Below are 16,663 nucleotides of genomic sequence, written 5' to 3'. Positions count from 1 at the left end.
CTTCGTATTCATACGATATTTTACATCCATGATACTTAAAATATTTTACCTGTTCATTTGTTTATTCGTTAACTGCTATCTTCGTTCTCACTGAATGTTTTCCACAATATGCCACTGACTTCGATTGACTAAAAAGTACTTTCTTCTTTTATACTATACATACTTCATTTAGTTCATAAATCTCTTTTTTGTAAATAATCATCTCTTGAAAACAAATCACTGTTTTATCGGTAGCATATTTGAGTGATTTTAGAAAGATCGAACTGTTAGTTGTAACTCAGTGTTTATCTTATAATTCCCCCTGCGAACACCATGGTCCGTGTAAATATCGAACAGCTTAGGGTGTAAACTAAAGCCTTCTCACACGCATTTATTTATTTACGAAGTTTGCGAGAAAAGTAATGTGACTTATTTTCATCTATCAGAGTTATAATTTTTTTCAACCAATAATACTGTCCCCTTCAGCAGCTATACACCTCCTGAATCGTTGTTCCTAGTGTTGGCAGAAGCGCTGGAAGGCTTCAACTGGTAGGGCCTTTAACATGGCGGTTGCATCCTTTTGAATTTTCTCCTTTAGAGATTTTTCAAGTTCGGGAAAAGACGAGAGTCACAAGGGCTCACATCAGATGAACAAGACTACTGTGGAACAGATGGAACGCCTTTAGAGATCAAAATTTCAGTGATGGGTGTGGCCGTGTGAAATGGGACGTTGTCATGATGCAGCACTGACTTGACTGCAATGTGCGATCTCACTCGATTCATCCGTTTCCTAAGCCTTTGAAGCATTCTTTGTAAAACACCTGGGTGACTGTGTCCTGTAGCGATTTGATCATTAGAGCTGTTTTGGTCGAGGAAATGTCTCAGTACGCCACTCGTTTTTGGTTTGTCTAACGATCGTACTCAAAAGTCCAGGGTTCATCACATGTGATCTCATGACTGAACCATTCGTTGTCAATAGCAGTCCTCTCAAGTAGATCAACGCACACATTTCTTCGATTGTCCTCCTGCTCAGTTGTGAGGTTTCTTTGGCACTACTTTGGCACAAAAAGTCGCATGTGCAAATCTTCGATCAATATTTCATGTACGGTGAATAGGTCAGCCGTCATCCTTATTGCTAGACGTCGATCTGATCTTAGAGGATGTTCACGTTCGACGTTTTCGTCGGTTGTTTAAGATGAAGGTCTCCCTGAGAGTGTTTCAACTTCAACGTGTTCACGGCCGTCCGAAAATGATTTGTGCCAGGTAAAACTTGCGCTCTTGACAAGGAATGGCCCCCATAGGCCCGTTTCAACTTTTCGGAGATCACACTCGTGAATTCCTCGAGTTTAATACAAAACTCGATTGCCAGACAACTACACTGACGGCGCTTTCAAAAAATCACGTGATGGCTGAACGCAGCTGAAGTACGTATGTTAATGGATGAACACTACTCTCTATGCTAGAATAATAACACATTGTCGCCAGATCGCTCGCAGTATTGTCAGCCTCATTATCTTTCTCACGCACTTCGTACAGTAGTTATGGATAGAGGGTGGTCAGAAACAGACTGATAAGCTTGTAAGGGTATCGCAGTAAAGGTTGTGCTGAATAATAATGGTTTAGAAAAAATTTTGGTACGTTACGCCGTTTTCGAGATATTTAGCATTGAAGTTAGTCAGTCAGTGCTTCGTGCACGTAAATTCAAGCAGCCTTCCTTAGATGAGATTCAACAGGTTCTGAAAAGTTTGAAAAACTGCAAAAGTTGTTGCCCGGACGGAAAAAACGCAGAACTTATTACGCACCGAGGGACGCCGTGCGAACTGTCACATTCGTTCAATGAATTCTAGCAAAGATATAAAATCCTTCATGATTAAAAAACCGCCTGGTAATTTCTGATTTTCATAAGGCCAAAGAAATGTACGTTCCAATTACAGAGTCTCTCTAATATAGTTTATAAAGTTTTACTCAAAAATAATGAACAGTCCGTTGAAAGTAATAACAGATGCATGTTTGTGAGATGAGCAGAGTGGGTTTAAGGAATGTGCTGTGATTTAGGAAAACGACGAGAGGTCAGGTTTGAAACTACTGTTGCTGTTATTGATTTCGAGAAGCATTTGACTCAATGTTTATATATACACCATCGACAGTAATGGAAAAGCGAGAATACGCCAAGCATGTTATACAGATAATGAAAACCATATGTAATAACACCAAAATACAGTCACATCAGTAACACATAATATAATAATGAATCAACGTTTCAGCCAGAGCAGTATCATGTCACCGACCGTTATAACATTCGCAGTATACCTCTTAAGAAACTGAAGAATGACGTCCACGGAGGCATACAGCTGGAGAGGAGCCATCACCTAAATGTTGCATAACAAAAGACGGAGGTAGGCTTACAACGCTCTCTGTATAAGCTATGTGGGCTAGGAAGAAAACATTTACAATCTGTAAATACCTACTACTAAACCATAACTGATGGCACACTAGGGATATTTCCCAGTTTGATCTAAGGCTGTTATTGAAAATAAGATACTCGAACAAGTCTCTTCCAGTTATAAAGGCATCGACGTAAGAATGTATGTAGATAAAGACATACGGAAGAAAATCAACAACTTCCAACATGTACTATGAACTTGAAACAAATATTTAAGAAATAATGCTAGGAAAGCCAAACACTTAAAACTGTGTAAAGCAATGACGGTGCCTTTGCCACTTTATGGATTGATAGAAAGAGAGATAAAAATAAGATACAGTCAGCAGAAATGCGATTTTTAAGAATTAGAGGTTGCTCAAGGAACAGCCACATAAAAAACTGATGATATCTTGGCGGGATTGCGAACTTATAATTTAAGTGAGAAGATTGGAGAATATCGGAAAGAATGGAGACTTCAAGCGGATGAATGAAGATAGAATTTTAGTCGTTGTAAACAAATGCAAGACCTCAGGAGGAAGAGGTAAGGGACGGCCGAGATAGAGATGGGGGTTGATTATGTGAAGACTGAACAGGCATGTTACCTATGCACTGAAGTGCGGAAAAAGGTGATGATGACAAAAAACTATGCCAGCCGTTGATGATGTTTTGCCGACATTCCTAAATAGCTAAGTGCCGCCCTTGCAGCCTGCAGCGGAAGACTGGAGAATCTCTCGACGATCGTCTGTCCCGTGGAAGTCTACAAGTTTCTCACCTGACAAAGGAGAACGAAGCACTGTTTCCACTGTCAGAGAAATGAGAGACATGTACATTTAGTATACACACAGGTGCAGCTGTTTTTACAAGAACTACAACCATTAAATGCGTAACTCCTCCGTTAAAAAACAATTTTACCTGTCAGGTAACACACAATCTGATAAAATACGGAAACACTGATAACAGCTAACACAATTTCCGATTTCGAAATAATTTGAAACAAATATTGCGGCACCAGGAAAGGAGTACTTGCACCTCAATGTATTTCGAAATTTATGTCTGACACACCGCTCGGTCCATTGTATATATACAATCTATGTAACTGTCAGTCAAGGAGATATTTCAGATAGTGATTTATGATTTTATAAATGTTGAGTCAGTGCAGTACGAAGAAGTTACACGTCCGCCACAAACGCATTTAACAGAGGAGTTAATGATACTTTTGAAGTGTTAAGATCTACCGTTATTACGGACTACTTAACCTCTTAAAACTGTTAGGGATATACTGTACTCACTATCTTGAGAATTAAGAATACCAATATACAGACGAAGTAACTTTCTGCATTATTTCCTTTTCTGCTTTATCTCCAGTGATCACTGTTGGCAAACAGGCTTGTACTTAAACGAAGCGAATGAGGTCACCTTGGAAAGTGGCCGTTACCTCGGCACACGTAATCAGCCGCCGTTAGGGGTCATTAAGGGCCCGTTCTCAGCTCTTCATAGTAAACACATTTAATGTATGAGTTTCTCACTTCGTAGTCTGTCAGAATGTTTTCGACGGCAATATTTTAAACCAGCGTACCGCACTACAAACAACGTGACGTTTCAACGGTATCATCTGTGTATGATTTTATCATTCTGAATATAAAGTGAAACCTTCCCCACGTTCCTGAAGCTGTAAGTGCCCAAATGTTGGTTTGGAGCCTCCATTTGAATCGAAGTTAGTACACTCATGTTCAGAAAAAAAAACAGAACGCCTTGAACGACTAGAGAGAGGACGTTCGTTCACAGGAGATGTACCTTAGTATGTGCTGCAGAAACGATTAGCATTTCAGTCACCTAGGACGCGCATAAGGCGCGAATGACGTCCTGTGGTATGGTCATCTACGCTGCATACACCTGGTTCCAAAGTTCATCTGTGGTGATCGGCATTGGGTCACAGCATTGCACCCGTTGTTTCACAATATAACACACATTTAATATTGGCGACAAGTCTGATGCTGACCGCGGTGACCTAGCGGTTGTAGGCACTTCAGTTTGGAACCACGCGACTGCTACGATCGCAGGTTCGAATCCTGCCTCGGCCATGGATGGGGTGATGTCCTTAGGTTAGTTAGGTTTAAGTAGTTCTAAGTTCTGGGGGACTGATGACCTCAGATGTTAAGTCCCGTAGTGCTCAGAGCCATTTGAACCATTGACAAGTCTGGTGATCTGACGGGCCATGGCAAAATGCTGAAATTCTGTGACACCAAGAAGGCAGCAGCATGTCTTGCTGAAAAATGGCGTCAGGGGTATTGTGAAGAATGGGTCTACGAGTCGCAGTATGTCATTCACGTAGGTGACACTGGTCACGTTGCCCTGGAAACGCACCAACTGTGATTTGTGGTTGTATCTAATGGCACCCCACACCATAAGGCCTTGGGTTGACGCTGAATGTCTTGTGCGAACTCAGTCACTAAGATGCCATCCCTTTGTCTACGGCGGGCCAAAATGTGGCCATCATTTTCAAATAAACGGAACCCGGATTCTTCCGAAATCAGCATCTGACGCCATTCCTGTCTCCAGTGATGATGTTCCATACACCATTTGCCGTCTAGAATGGTTCTCCATGTTCGCCAAAGGTAGACGGAGAAGTAGACTACGCGCACGTAACACGTCCCGTAATAAACGGCGACGGACTGTCACCCCTGATTTTGAAGGTTTCATTACACTGTTGTGCCGGAGCCGAAGAGGGCGCAGATCTGTCCTACAATGCCATTCGGACGAGGTGCTGATCTTCGAGGGGGGAGGGGGGGGGGGCGCTTGTCTGGGTGGTGCGACCTGACCCATCTCGTTGTGTCCTGCGGCCTCCCACGAACCACTCTGAACACAGCCGTTCACTGCCGAAACACTTCGTCCCTCACGAGTAGCAATCTCCCGGACGGATGCATCACATTCTCTCATGGTAGACGGCGCCCTCCTGGAAACTCATTAGTTCGACGGTAAGGTTCACGCATACGTCTGGGACGCATCCCACACGTCTGCTAAAGTCACACTGATCCATCACCTTCAGTTTATAGCGGCAACAAGAGCCGTAGGTACATTTTACCGGTAGGTGGTGGTCCGCCGCGATATCGATGTTGACCTTGAATCTGCAGGCTGACGTGGTTCATTTGCTAATCATTTCTACAGGACATACTGATGTATGTGTCTCGTGAATACGAACACCCTGTCCAGTACTTGAAGGTGTTATGTTTTTTTCTGAGCGCGAGTGCACCGCGATATCGATGTTGACCTTGAACCTGCAGGCTGACGTGGTTCATTTGCTAATCATTTCTACAGGACATACTGATGTATGTGTCTCGAGAATACGAACACCCTGTCCAGTACTTGAAGGTGTTATGTTTTTTTCTGAACGCGAGTGCACAGCGCGATGACGCTGGAACTGGAGGTAGCCACTTTGTATTTTTCTTGTTTCGACCTCGAGAATAGTGGCGCGTGTGGCGTGACGCAAGTTATAAGGCGACATTGCGGCAGTATCTTAGATTAAATGCCAGATCTTTCTCCAGTTTCTCACGAAATTACGGCCTGCGACACTAATGATTGAATTTGTCACTCGCATGTGAAAGTTGAACTCTGTTGCCCCTTGGTACAGTTTGACAGGAATCTGTCCCTCTCTCTTCCCATCACACACTTCACTCCTTCATTCGAAACACAAAGAGTGTATTACAAAAGCATCATTGTCATCATAAAGACAAGTATTTTTTCAAGTGTCGTATGAAGATAACGACCACCACATGCAATCCATACTATTAAGCCGCTATCCTGGATCCCAGTACCAGTTGCACGTTTCCTGTCTAATGGCTTCCAGGGGAAGAAAAATTTTATACACTCGTATTTTGGGTAATTATTGACCGAATGCAAGATTTTGAAGTACTGTCATAATCTACTCAATAAGAGGCATGCAGTTGTACGGTATTCAGTAAGTAATGCAACACCTTGGCTTCTCAGACAATTTCGGTTGAAAGAAAGTGGGTTTTATTGTGAGACTTCGTGGAATACTCCTGCTTCAGCCCATATAGTTTGATGAATTTCCGATAGATGGTGGCGCTGTATGTAGATTTTAAAAAAAAAAGTCTGTAACCGAGGTGTGCCGAAAGCAGAGAACTGCCACTGAACTTCTTTTGGCGGATAACATGAGCCTCGCAGATATTCATAGGCGCTTGCAGAATATCTATGGAAGACCTATTAATGAAAAAAAGCACGGTGAATCGTTGGGCGAGGCGCCTGTCAGCTCTGCAAGGTCGCATAAACATGTCCGATTTCCCGCGTGCCAGCAGACGGCACACAGTTGCCATACCTGCAATGTCGGAACGTATGGACACACTTATTCGAGGCGATCGTCACGATCAGACACGTCACTGCTCAACTGAGCGTCTCTGTTGGTAGTACGTAAACACTCGTCCACCAATTGCGGGTACTCAAATGTATGTGCCCGCTGTATTCCTCGCCGCTTAACAAAAGACCATAAAGAGCAACGAAGGATCATCCGTGCGGAACTGCTTCCGCGTCGCTAGGCTGACAGTGACAATTATTTGTCAATCATAATGACAGGAGGTGAAACACTGGTTCATCGCTTCTAACCGGAAACAAAACGGCAATTAATAGAATGGAGCCACCCGCCTCTCCTCCGAGAAAAGGGTTCAAAGCCGCACCCTCACCTGATAGTCATGGCGACGGTCTTCTGGGACTGTGAAGAGGTCGTTTTATGCAATATCCTCCCTCACGTTGCAAAGAACAACTCTGAAGTGTGTTGCGCTACTCTCAGGAAAATGAAAAAGGCACTTCAGCATTATTGATGCCACAAAAATGCAAACGAACTTTTCCTTCCCAATGACAACGCAAGGCCTCACGCAAGTTTGCGCATCGAGACGAGCTCACAGAACTGCACTGAACTGTTTGCACACAGCATATCACTTATACCACTGAATGCACCCGCAAAATTATATTACTGAAGAGTCTTAGCCTAGCGGCCAAAGGCGCTGCAGTTTTGGACTGTGCGGCTGGTCCCGGCGGAGGTTTGAGTCCGCCCTCGGGCATGGGTGTGTGTGTTTATCCTTAAGATAATTTGGGTTAAGTAGTGAGTAACCGTAGGGACTGATGACCTTAGCAGTTAAGTCCCATAAGATTTCACACACATTTGATTTTTTTTTTAACGAGTCGTAGTTCAGGAGATATTAAGTCTGAAATATTGACATGCCTGAAATACCAACTTCTGCCTAAAATGTTGCGAAAATTACCAATACTACATACATACAATATTTGATGATAAGAGCACTTGGTGACTTCCACAGACTTAATCATAATTTGAAACCTTTCCTAGTTTTTTCTCGCTTACATGCTTAAAATCAGATATTTAACACTTTATCTCATTCGTAATCAGATGTTTGAAGCGGTTTTATAAATGGGCATTAGATTTTTCAAAGGCTCGTGGACTTACTGGTGTTACACTGCGCAGAGAATCAACATCAACGCAGGATACTGTAACTGTCCAAGAGATCACTGTGTGCACACGCGAACGTCTAGTAGCGATATTCAAGCATAACAATCAAATATTAGGTTGTTACAATTGGGGAATATAGAAGCAATAACCGAAATATTTTATGAAGAAATTCAAACTATCCGGTAATAGATGTAGAAACTTCCTATGCAGTACTTAACGCAGTTCTGTTATGCTAAGCAAAACTTACGGTAGGCAGCACTCAACATTTATGTCTCCACATGTTTCCTGGTGAATGTTGTTTGTGTACACACTTCTACATTAATGTGGCCATCATCGATTTTCGACGTCAATGTGCAACAAGCAGTCACAGACGGCAGATGCAACCACTAGCAGTGGAGGGCATATAAAACACGACGGGAGGACCGGAAGGACATGATCATTGGCTTTCGGACCAAGGGTGGAAGCATTTCCGAAACGGCTGACCTTGTAAACTGTTCGGACGCCGCCGTAGTTAAAATATATCGTGCATGCCAAAATGGCATTATTGGAAACTGGCGCAGAGGTAACAGTGGTGCACCACGGGCCATATATGACAACCTGCGGGGGAACTAACGACCGTTCAGCGAATGTTACTGCGTGTGGTCCTCCGCGGCATGTATTCATACTGCCTCTTATTCATCGGCGATGGAGGCTGGTGTTTGTACGCCTCTGCCGCAATTTGGCGTCCACTGAGTGGTCTTTTCAGATAGATCAGTTTCTTTTGCTCCACTGTCCAGACAGCCGTTGGCGTGTACGGCCCTGCAACAATCGTCGAATGGTTCAGGCCGATGCATAGAGCGTTACGATACCCTTACAGGGAATTTTTTTTTTCCTCGGCATAATGGTATCTACCACCACGACAATGTAACCTCTGAACCAGCTCGAAGTGTACTCTGCATGGCTCGAAGAACACCAGGTTGAGTTGACTGTACTCCTATGCCGTCAGAAATTCCCATGTTTAAATCCAATCGAGAATCTGTGAGGCCAACACGATTGTGTTGTGTGCGGAATTGTTCCTCAACCGAGCAACCGAGCGCACCTGCCCATGGCACTGGAGTCGACATGGCTTCACATCCCTGTCTGTATCTTCCAGGACCTCAGTGACACGCTTCCTCCACGTCTGCGCCGTAAAAGCTGGTTATGCAGGACTTTCAGAGGTCGTTTCAATGTGACTGGACCTTTTATGTTAGTGATAATGTATAGTATTCATCACTGAAACATCTGACCACAGTTTCCGTGAGCTTGAGAGCAGCACAGTATGTGTCACAATTATGTCGTTATTTCTGTGTAATAGCTCCGAGTGCCTTCCGCCGACCGCTACCCCACCTTGGCTAGCTCCAGTACTGAGAGTGCAAGAACGAACGGACGTTGCCGCTAGCACGCCAGCCACCAGGTCATTAACGTTGGATTGAGAAATCAGACGAGCTGCCAACACATCGTCCTAACGATTCTGTGTACTAAGTCCCAATCCCTCCATAAAAGTTACTTGCCGTTATCAGAAACTGATGCGTTACACTCGACACACACACACACACACACACACACACACACACACAGGCAGAGGATCTAGCTATGGAGGTGAACGCTGCACGATTCGTACCTGCTTAAAGATTCACAGCATTTATCGCCACATTAAGCGTAAGGGTTTGCGTAACCAGTTCAGAGCATATAAGAAAATGAAAGCAGTAAACCACCGTTGTCTACTGGTCACCGCAACTCTGCGTCTTCCATCAGAGGGTTAGCTGCCCACTGTAATAAAAAAACTGAGTTAATGGATCAACGACGAACTTTAACAAGCTTCACGGGACGTCCACCCCTATCAAATACAACGACCAATAAAGAACAGAATGAGATAAAAAGAAAGAAAATGGGATAACGTCATTGAGTAGCAACGAAAACGCCCTCAGTCCCAGGTTCGAAACACGCCACCGCTTAAATTTTGATTAATAATCGGCATTGGAGGCCGTAGAAGTCACCCTTATACCACCAACGGCATTGTCAAAGAGGCCGGAGAAGCCGACAGAATTTCAAGGCGCTCCTCCTTGGGGTTGTAAACTGCCCCTAAAGGCGGAAGAATCAGCAATGATCAACGTTATGAAATTTCAGAAATCAATGGAAACCACTGCATTAACGACACACATATTCTATCTACAGGACATGCTGCCTGTAATTGCAAAAGTTTCATCATGTTCTCTCCACTGCCAAAATATCCGGGGTACTCCCCCATCAGTTGGATTTCCGTAGTGGTGGTGGCTGTGCGGGGATGGGGGGATGGGGAGGAAGGAGGGGAGCGGCGAAGGGGGAAGGTAACCATGAGAAAGAGATTGAATAACCAATGAAAGGATAACGTTCTACGAGTTTGGACGAGGAATGTTAAAAGCTCGAACGTGGTAGGAAAGTTAGCAAATCTGAAACGGGAAATGCACAGCCTCAATCTATAGGGGTCAGTGAAGTGAAATGGAAAGAAGACAAATATTGCTGGTCATATGAGTATAAGGTAATATCAACAGCAGCGAAGAATGATATAACGGGAGTAGGATTAGTTATAAATAGGAAGGTAGGGCAGAGAGTATGTTACTGTGAACAGTTTCGTGGTAGGGTTCTACTTGTCAGAATCGACAGCAAACCAATACCGACAACGACAGTTCAATTATACATGCCGACGACGCATGCTGAAGATTAAAAGATAGAGAAAGTATACTAGGATATTGAAAAGGTAGTACAGTACGTAGACGGTGACGAAAATCTAATAATGATGGGGAAAAGTAGAAGAAAAGGTTACAGCATAATATGGCCTTGGGACAAAGAACGACACAGCAGAAAGTCTAATTGATTTCTGTAATACATTTCAGCTAGAAATAACGAATACTCTGTTCAAGACTCACAAGAGGAGGAAGTATACTTGGAAAAGGCCAGGTGAGACGGGAAGATTGAATACATCATCGTCAGAAAGAGATTCCGAAATCAGATACTGGATTGTAAGGCGTACCCAGGAGCAGATGTCGACTCAGATCACAATATAGTAGTGATGAAGAGTAGGATGAAGTTTAAGACATTAGTCGGGAAGAATCAATAGCAAAAGAGGTTGGATACAAAAACAGTAAGGAATGATGGGATATGCTTTAAGTACCCCAAAGCTATTGATACAGCAATAAGGAATAACTCAATATGCAGTACAGTTGAAGTATAGACCTCTCTAAGAAGGTCAACTGCAGATGTTTCTTTTTTCGATAGGTACAAAGACGGTAACTGCAAAGAAACCATGAGTAACAGAAGAAATTCCTCGGCTGATCTATGAAAGAAGGAAGCAAATAAATGTTCATAGAAATTAAGGAATAGAGAAATACGAGTGGCTGAGGAATGAAATAAACAGGAAGTGCAGGGAAGCTGAAACAATATGGCTGCATGAAAAGTCTGAAGGAATCGAAAAACAAATGATTGTCGAATGGACTGACTCAGCATATAGGAAAGTCAAAAACATTGATATCCTGAAAGAAAGTGAAGAAGAATTACATGAAATGCTGAATGGAATGAACAGCCTAATGAGTACAGAATATGGACTGAGAGTAAATCGAAGAAAGACGAAAGTAATGAGAAGTAGCAGGTTACATGAGAACAGCAACAAACTTAACATCATGATTGATCGTCAGGAAGAACATTAAGTTAAGTTCTGCAACATAGGCAGCAAAATAGCCAATGACAGAAAGAGCATGTAGGACATCAAAAACAGACTGGCACTGGCAAAAGGTCATTCCTGGCCAAGAGAGTCTACTAGTAACAAACATATGCCTTAATTTGAGGAAGAAATTCTCGAGTACAGCTTTGTATGCTAGTGAAGCATGGACTGTGGGGAAAATTGGAACAAAGGAGAATTGCAACATTTCAGATGTGGTTCTACGGACGAATGTTGAAAATTAGGTGGACTGATGAGGAATGAGAAAATTCTGCGCAGAATTGGAGAGGAAAGGAATATGTGGAAAACACAGACAAGGAGAAGGGACGGGATGATAGGACATCTGTTAATACGTCATGGAATGAGTTCCAAGTTACTAGAGGGAGCTGTGGAAGGCGAAAACTGTAGAGATTTGTTTACATCCAGCAAATAATTTATGACGTAGGTTGCAAGTAGTGCTCTGAGGTGAAGAGGCTGGCACGTGCGAGGAACTCGTGGCCGGCCGCATCAAACCAGTCAGAAGACTGGTGTCGCAAAAAAAAAACTGACAAGGCGCTTCCTACTATCGCTCTATTATTCATACTAATGTACTAACACCCAAATTAATGAACATCATGTTCTCACTGGATCCAAACACTCTAAGAAACTCAACATCAGGTTACCTCTGTACAATCACGTTTAGACAAATTTTTCACGTAGTTCGTCGGAAACGGTAATAGTGCAAATGCGAGAATACCCTCAAACGGTCGGATCAAACGGCGCAAGGTTTACATGACGCCAATGGCTTTCAAAACTAGTCCTGCAGAGTGAAAAATCAGTATTACCTCTGGTATTTCTGTTACGATAAGTATCGGAAGTGAACATTTAAGAACAATTACGCACCAGAATGTTATATGTACTCTCCTAAATAAAAAATTGTTATTTAGTTTAACAAAATAACTGCCACGTATTAGGAGCAAAACTCTTAATTATGTACTATGCGAAAGATGATTAGTTTTTAGCCTAGATTAATGTTTCATATCGTTCTAGATATTTCCGACCAATATACGACCATTTCCATTTGCACAGGGTACTGGCGGAGTACAGACAACTGTTTATCCGTGAGTCCTAGAAGCAGTTGAGTCACTGTTCCACATGTCACACCCAATTTCAAGAACCACATGTTCACGTACACTGGAAAATTAATATTCCTACTTTGTGGGCCGTTATGTCTGTCGATACAGGACTACTTCTAACCCTGGGCATCTTTACGGACCACATATTTCATTTTGGTTTTATGTGAACTATCGTGTTCAACAAAAGGTCGCTGCGCTATTACTATTATAACCTATTGAAATTATACTGCACATGGGTATGAATAAAAGGTGCTCTGGTCAACAAAGGTCTTACACGCACACTAACAGTGAGGTGGGAAACTTTTAGAGGTGGAAAAAGTCATGGCATAGAAAAGGGCAGTGTATTGGCGGAGCTGTCATTTCAGATGATTCAGGTGAATAAGTTTACGATGTGATTATGGCCGCACGACGGTAACTAACAGACTTTGAACGAGGAACTGTAGTTGGAGCTAGACGTATGGCGCATTCTATTTCGGGAATCGTTAGGGAATTCAACATTTCGAGATTCACAGCCGAGAATACCAAATTTCAAGCATTACCTGTCATCACGGACAATGCAGCGGTCGACGGCCTTCATTTAACGACCTACAGCAGGAGCATTTGCGTAGAATTGTTAGTGCTCACAGACAAGCAACACTGCAGAAATCAATGGGACATACGACGAACGTATCCGTTAGGACAGTGCGGCGAAATCTGGCGTTCATGGAGTATGGCAGCAGACCGCTGTCGCGAGTGCCTTTACTGACAGCATGACATTCACTGCAGAGTCTTTCCTGCACTCATGACGATATCGGTTATCGGTTGGGCTCTAGAATGGAGTACCGTTGCCTTAAGAGACGAGTCTTGTTTCAGTTGGTAAGAACTGTTGGTAGGATCTGAGTGTGGGGTTCAGACCCCACGAGGCCTTGAACTCAAGTTGACAGCAAAGTACTGTGCAAGCTGGTGGTGGCTCAAAATGGTGTGGGGTGCGTTTACATGGAACTGACTGGGTTCTCTGGTACAAATGAACCGATCATTAATTGGGAATGGTTTGGTTCGACTACTTGGAGACCATTTGCAGTCATTCGTGGACTTGTTGTTCCCAAACAACCATGCCGTGTCACTGCACCAGAATTGTTCGTGACTGGTTTGAAGAACATTCTGGGTAATACGAGAGAATGATTTGGCCACCCAGATCACCAGACAGGAATCCCATTGAACAGTTATGGGACATAATCGAGAGGTCAGTTCGTGCCGAAAGTCCTGCACCGGCAGCACTTTCGCAGTTATGGCTCGATATTTCTGCGGGCAACTACCAACGACTTTTTGAGTCCAAGCCACGTAGAGTTGCTCCACTACACCGGGCAAAAGAGGTCCGATACTATATTAGGAGGTATCCCATGACTTGTCACCACAGTGTATCTGATACCCTAAAAATGAAATGTCTTAACATTTTTAATTTGCGTACTCCTGGGGGATATGAACTGTTTTGGGTCATTTCTTACCGACTTAGTTGCACAGGAACTCCTAAGAGGTCTATTCTGCAGTTCCTCTCTCTCGTATCCACAAAATTTGTCCATCGTGCTAAGTGCCAACCGTTTACTACAGGATAAAAGGACTGTTCTAGAGATTTCCACGCATTATGGTATTCAGCGATTCGCATCTGTGACGCGCGTATGTGTTATCCAATGTTTTCCACCCCTCCTCTAGTTTCTATCTTTTGTTATATTTCTAAAACTACTAAAGAACAGCCGGCCGCGGTGGTCTAGCGGTTCTAGGCGCGCAGTCCGGAACCGCGAAACTGCTACGGTCGCAGGTTCGAATCCTGCCTCGGGCATGGATGTGTGTGATGTCCTTAGGTTAGTTAGGTTTAAGTAGTTCTAAGTTCTAGGGGACTGATGACCACAGATGTTAAGTCCCATAGTGCTCAGAGCCATTTGAACCATTACTAAAGAACATTCTGTGACCATTCTCCTACATAAACGCCCCACCTGCATTAATTTTATGTTCATTATACACTGCCTGACAAAAGAAGCGAAGTATCGAGAAGACATTGTCGAATGTCAATGTAATTTCGTGCACGCGCATAACATCGGCTGGTATGCAAATACAAGGGTTGACACTTCAGTAGTGGCAACTATTTATTTACAGCTCGTACAAAATAGGTACGTATTTCAAAGTTTTACTGACCTTCAAAGTAGTCACCAGCGTTGTGTATAACCAGTTGACAGCGATGTGGAAATCGTATGATACTCTTGACAGTTCGAGCGGCGCTATCTATTGCCCTACGAATTTGTAGCAGTTCTGAAGCGAATGCCGTGAAGTGTGTCCTTCAGTTTAGAAATCGATTTGAACTCACGAGGGCTTAAGTCAGAGAAGTGCAGTAGGTGGTATAGCACTTCAGTCAAACAAATCAGTAACGGCTTGCACTTTACGTGCTTGAGCATTGTCCTGCAAAATGATGATCAGGTCCTGCAGAAAGTGTCATCACTTCTGTCTGTAAGCTGGTCGTAGGTTGTGTTCCAAAAATGAACAGCATAGAGAAGTGCGAAGAAGCAATTTTTCCCGTAATTTAACTTTGTTTGCTTGTCTAATCGGAAATGTCATTGATACGCATTTGCACCGCTTGATAATGAGCCACGGTGGCAATAACTACTTCTGGAAATATGGAACAGTTGAGTAGCCACCTTGGAAGCTGTAATTGTGGTAGTCATATAATAAATAAAAGATGTGCAGCAGAAATGAAGATAATTGTCAAATATTTCAAATGTGTGTGAATTCCTAAGAGACGGAACTGCTGAGGTCATCGGTCCCTAGGTTTACACACTACTTAAACTGACGTATGCTAAGAATAACACACACACCCATGCCCGAGGGAGGACTCAGACCTCCGGCGGGAGGGGCCGCGCAATGCGTGACATGGCGCCTCAAACCGCGCGGCCACTTCGCGCGGCTAGAAATAGTTCAGACAGCGTCTGTGTTCAGAAGCAACAGTACAGAGCATTTTCGCTCAATAAGCCTTCTACAATCCGCTTATAATCTTGTCGAGAGCTCTGAACCTAATGAAATATTCTATAAAAATACTTTGATATTTTTTTTCCCCCCGCTGCACAGCAATAACAGAGAACCTAATGTAATATTCTATAAAAATACTTTGATTTATTTTTTCCCGCTACACAACAACAATACAGTTCTTTCAGACTGAACGGAAATATAATTAAAAAATAGTATGTATTCATACATTTATTTATCACCTAGCATTAGATTAATTGGCTACTTACCGCAATGACATCGTTATGCTACTGACAATTAACGTGCAACGGAATCCAAACACCACACTCACCCAGCGGAGCTTTTCTGCCTACTGGCGGCTGCTAAGGCGATGCAGTCCCCGCAGGACTCGGAAGAATACTGGTCGGCCACGGCTGACTAGAAGGTACGCGGCTGCTGCAATCTTCCCCTCAACCCCCCCCCCCTCCCTTCCACTACCCCCCCCCCTCCCACCTAACCACACTCCGCGGTCCTCTCGACCTGACTGCCTTCCTCCTACACTCCAGCAACACTCCTTTCTACTACACTGGCGCCAATATAATTGTAGCGCGTCCCAAAACTACAAACATGCACAGCACACTAACTCGTCGTAAATGACATAGAAGTAAAATGGGTTGTGGGTCACTGAATCTGATCGCTGGTGCTGTCGAGCCCTGAACGGAGAGTACCAATTTCGCCATGACGCTCTGGATCGCTGTAATGTACGTACGGCACGACAGCTTTGAGTCACAGAATTGTACACTGTGTTCCAAAAAGAATAATCTTATTTCACAACACTACGTCTGCCATGTGGATGAAGACAGAAACTTGGGATGAATTATGTACTTTACTTACGACTACGAAGCCGTTATTTTCAGAAAAACTATCCGCTTATAGAGGGGCGTATCTTCCACAGGAAAGCGGACTTACGATTAAGAACGAAGACTTTC

At 43.4% G+C, this 16,663-nt stretch overlaps 1 protein-coding gene across 1 annotated transcript in view; it reads right to left on the bottom strand.

The window, feature by feature from the left end:
• The window catches only part of LOC124795138 (alpha-tocopherol transfer protein-like), a 97,412-nt gene extending 81,343 nt beyond the window's left edge, over window positions 1-16,069 (bottom strand). Inside the window, exon 1 of the mRNA XM_047259016.1 lies at window positions 15,965-16,069. Coding sequence (XP_047114972.1) covers window positions 15,965-15,975 — 11 coding nt within the window. The 5' untranslated portion in view covers window positions 15,976-16,069. The remainder of the gene's footprint in view (window positions 1-15,964) is intronic.
• Between the last annotated feature and the right edge of the window lie 594 nt (window positions 16,070-16,663).

This window comes from Schistocerca piceifrons, chromosome 4 (assembly GCF_021461385.2).
Source record: "Schistocerca piceifrons isolate TAMUIC-IGC-003096 chromosome 4, iqSchPice1.1, whole genome shotgun sequence".
In the NCBI taxonomy this organism is placed as follows: domain Eukaryota; kingdom Metazoa; phylum Arthropoda; class Insecta; order Orthoptera; family Acrididae; genus Schistocerca; species Schistocerca piceifrons.
Note: the sequence above shows the minus strand (reverse complement) of the source record. Positions and strands in the feature narration are given on the sequence as shown.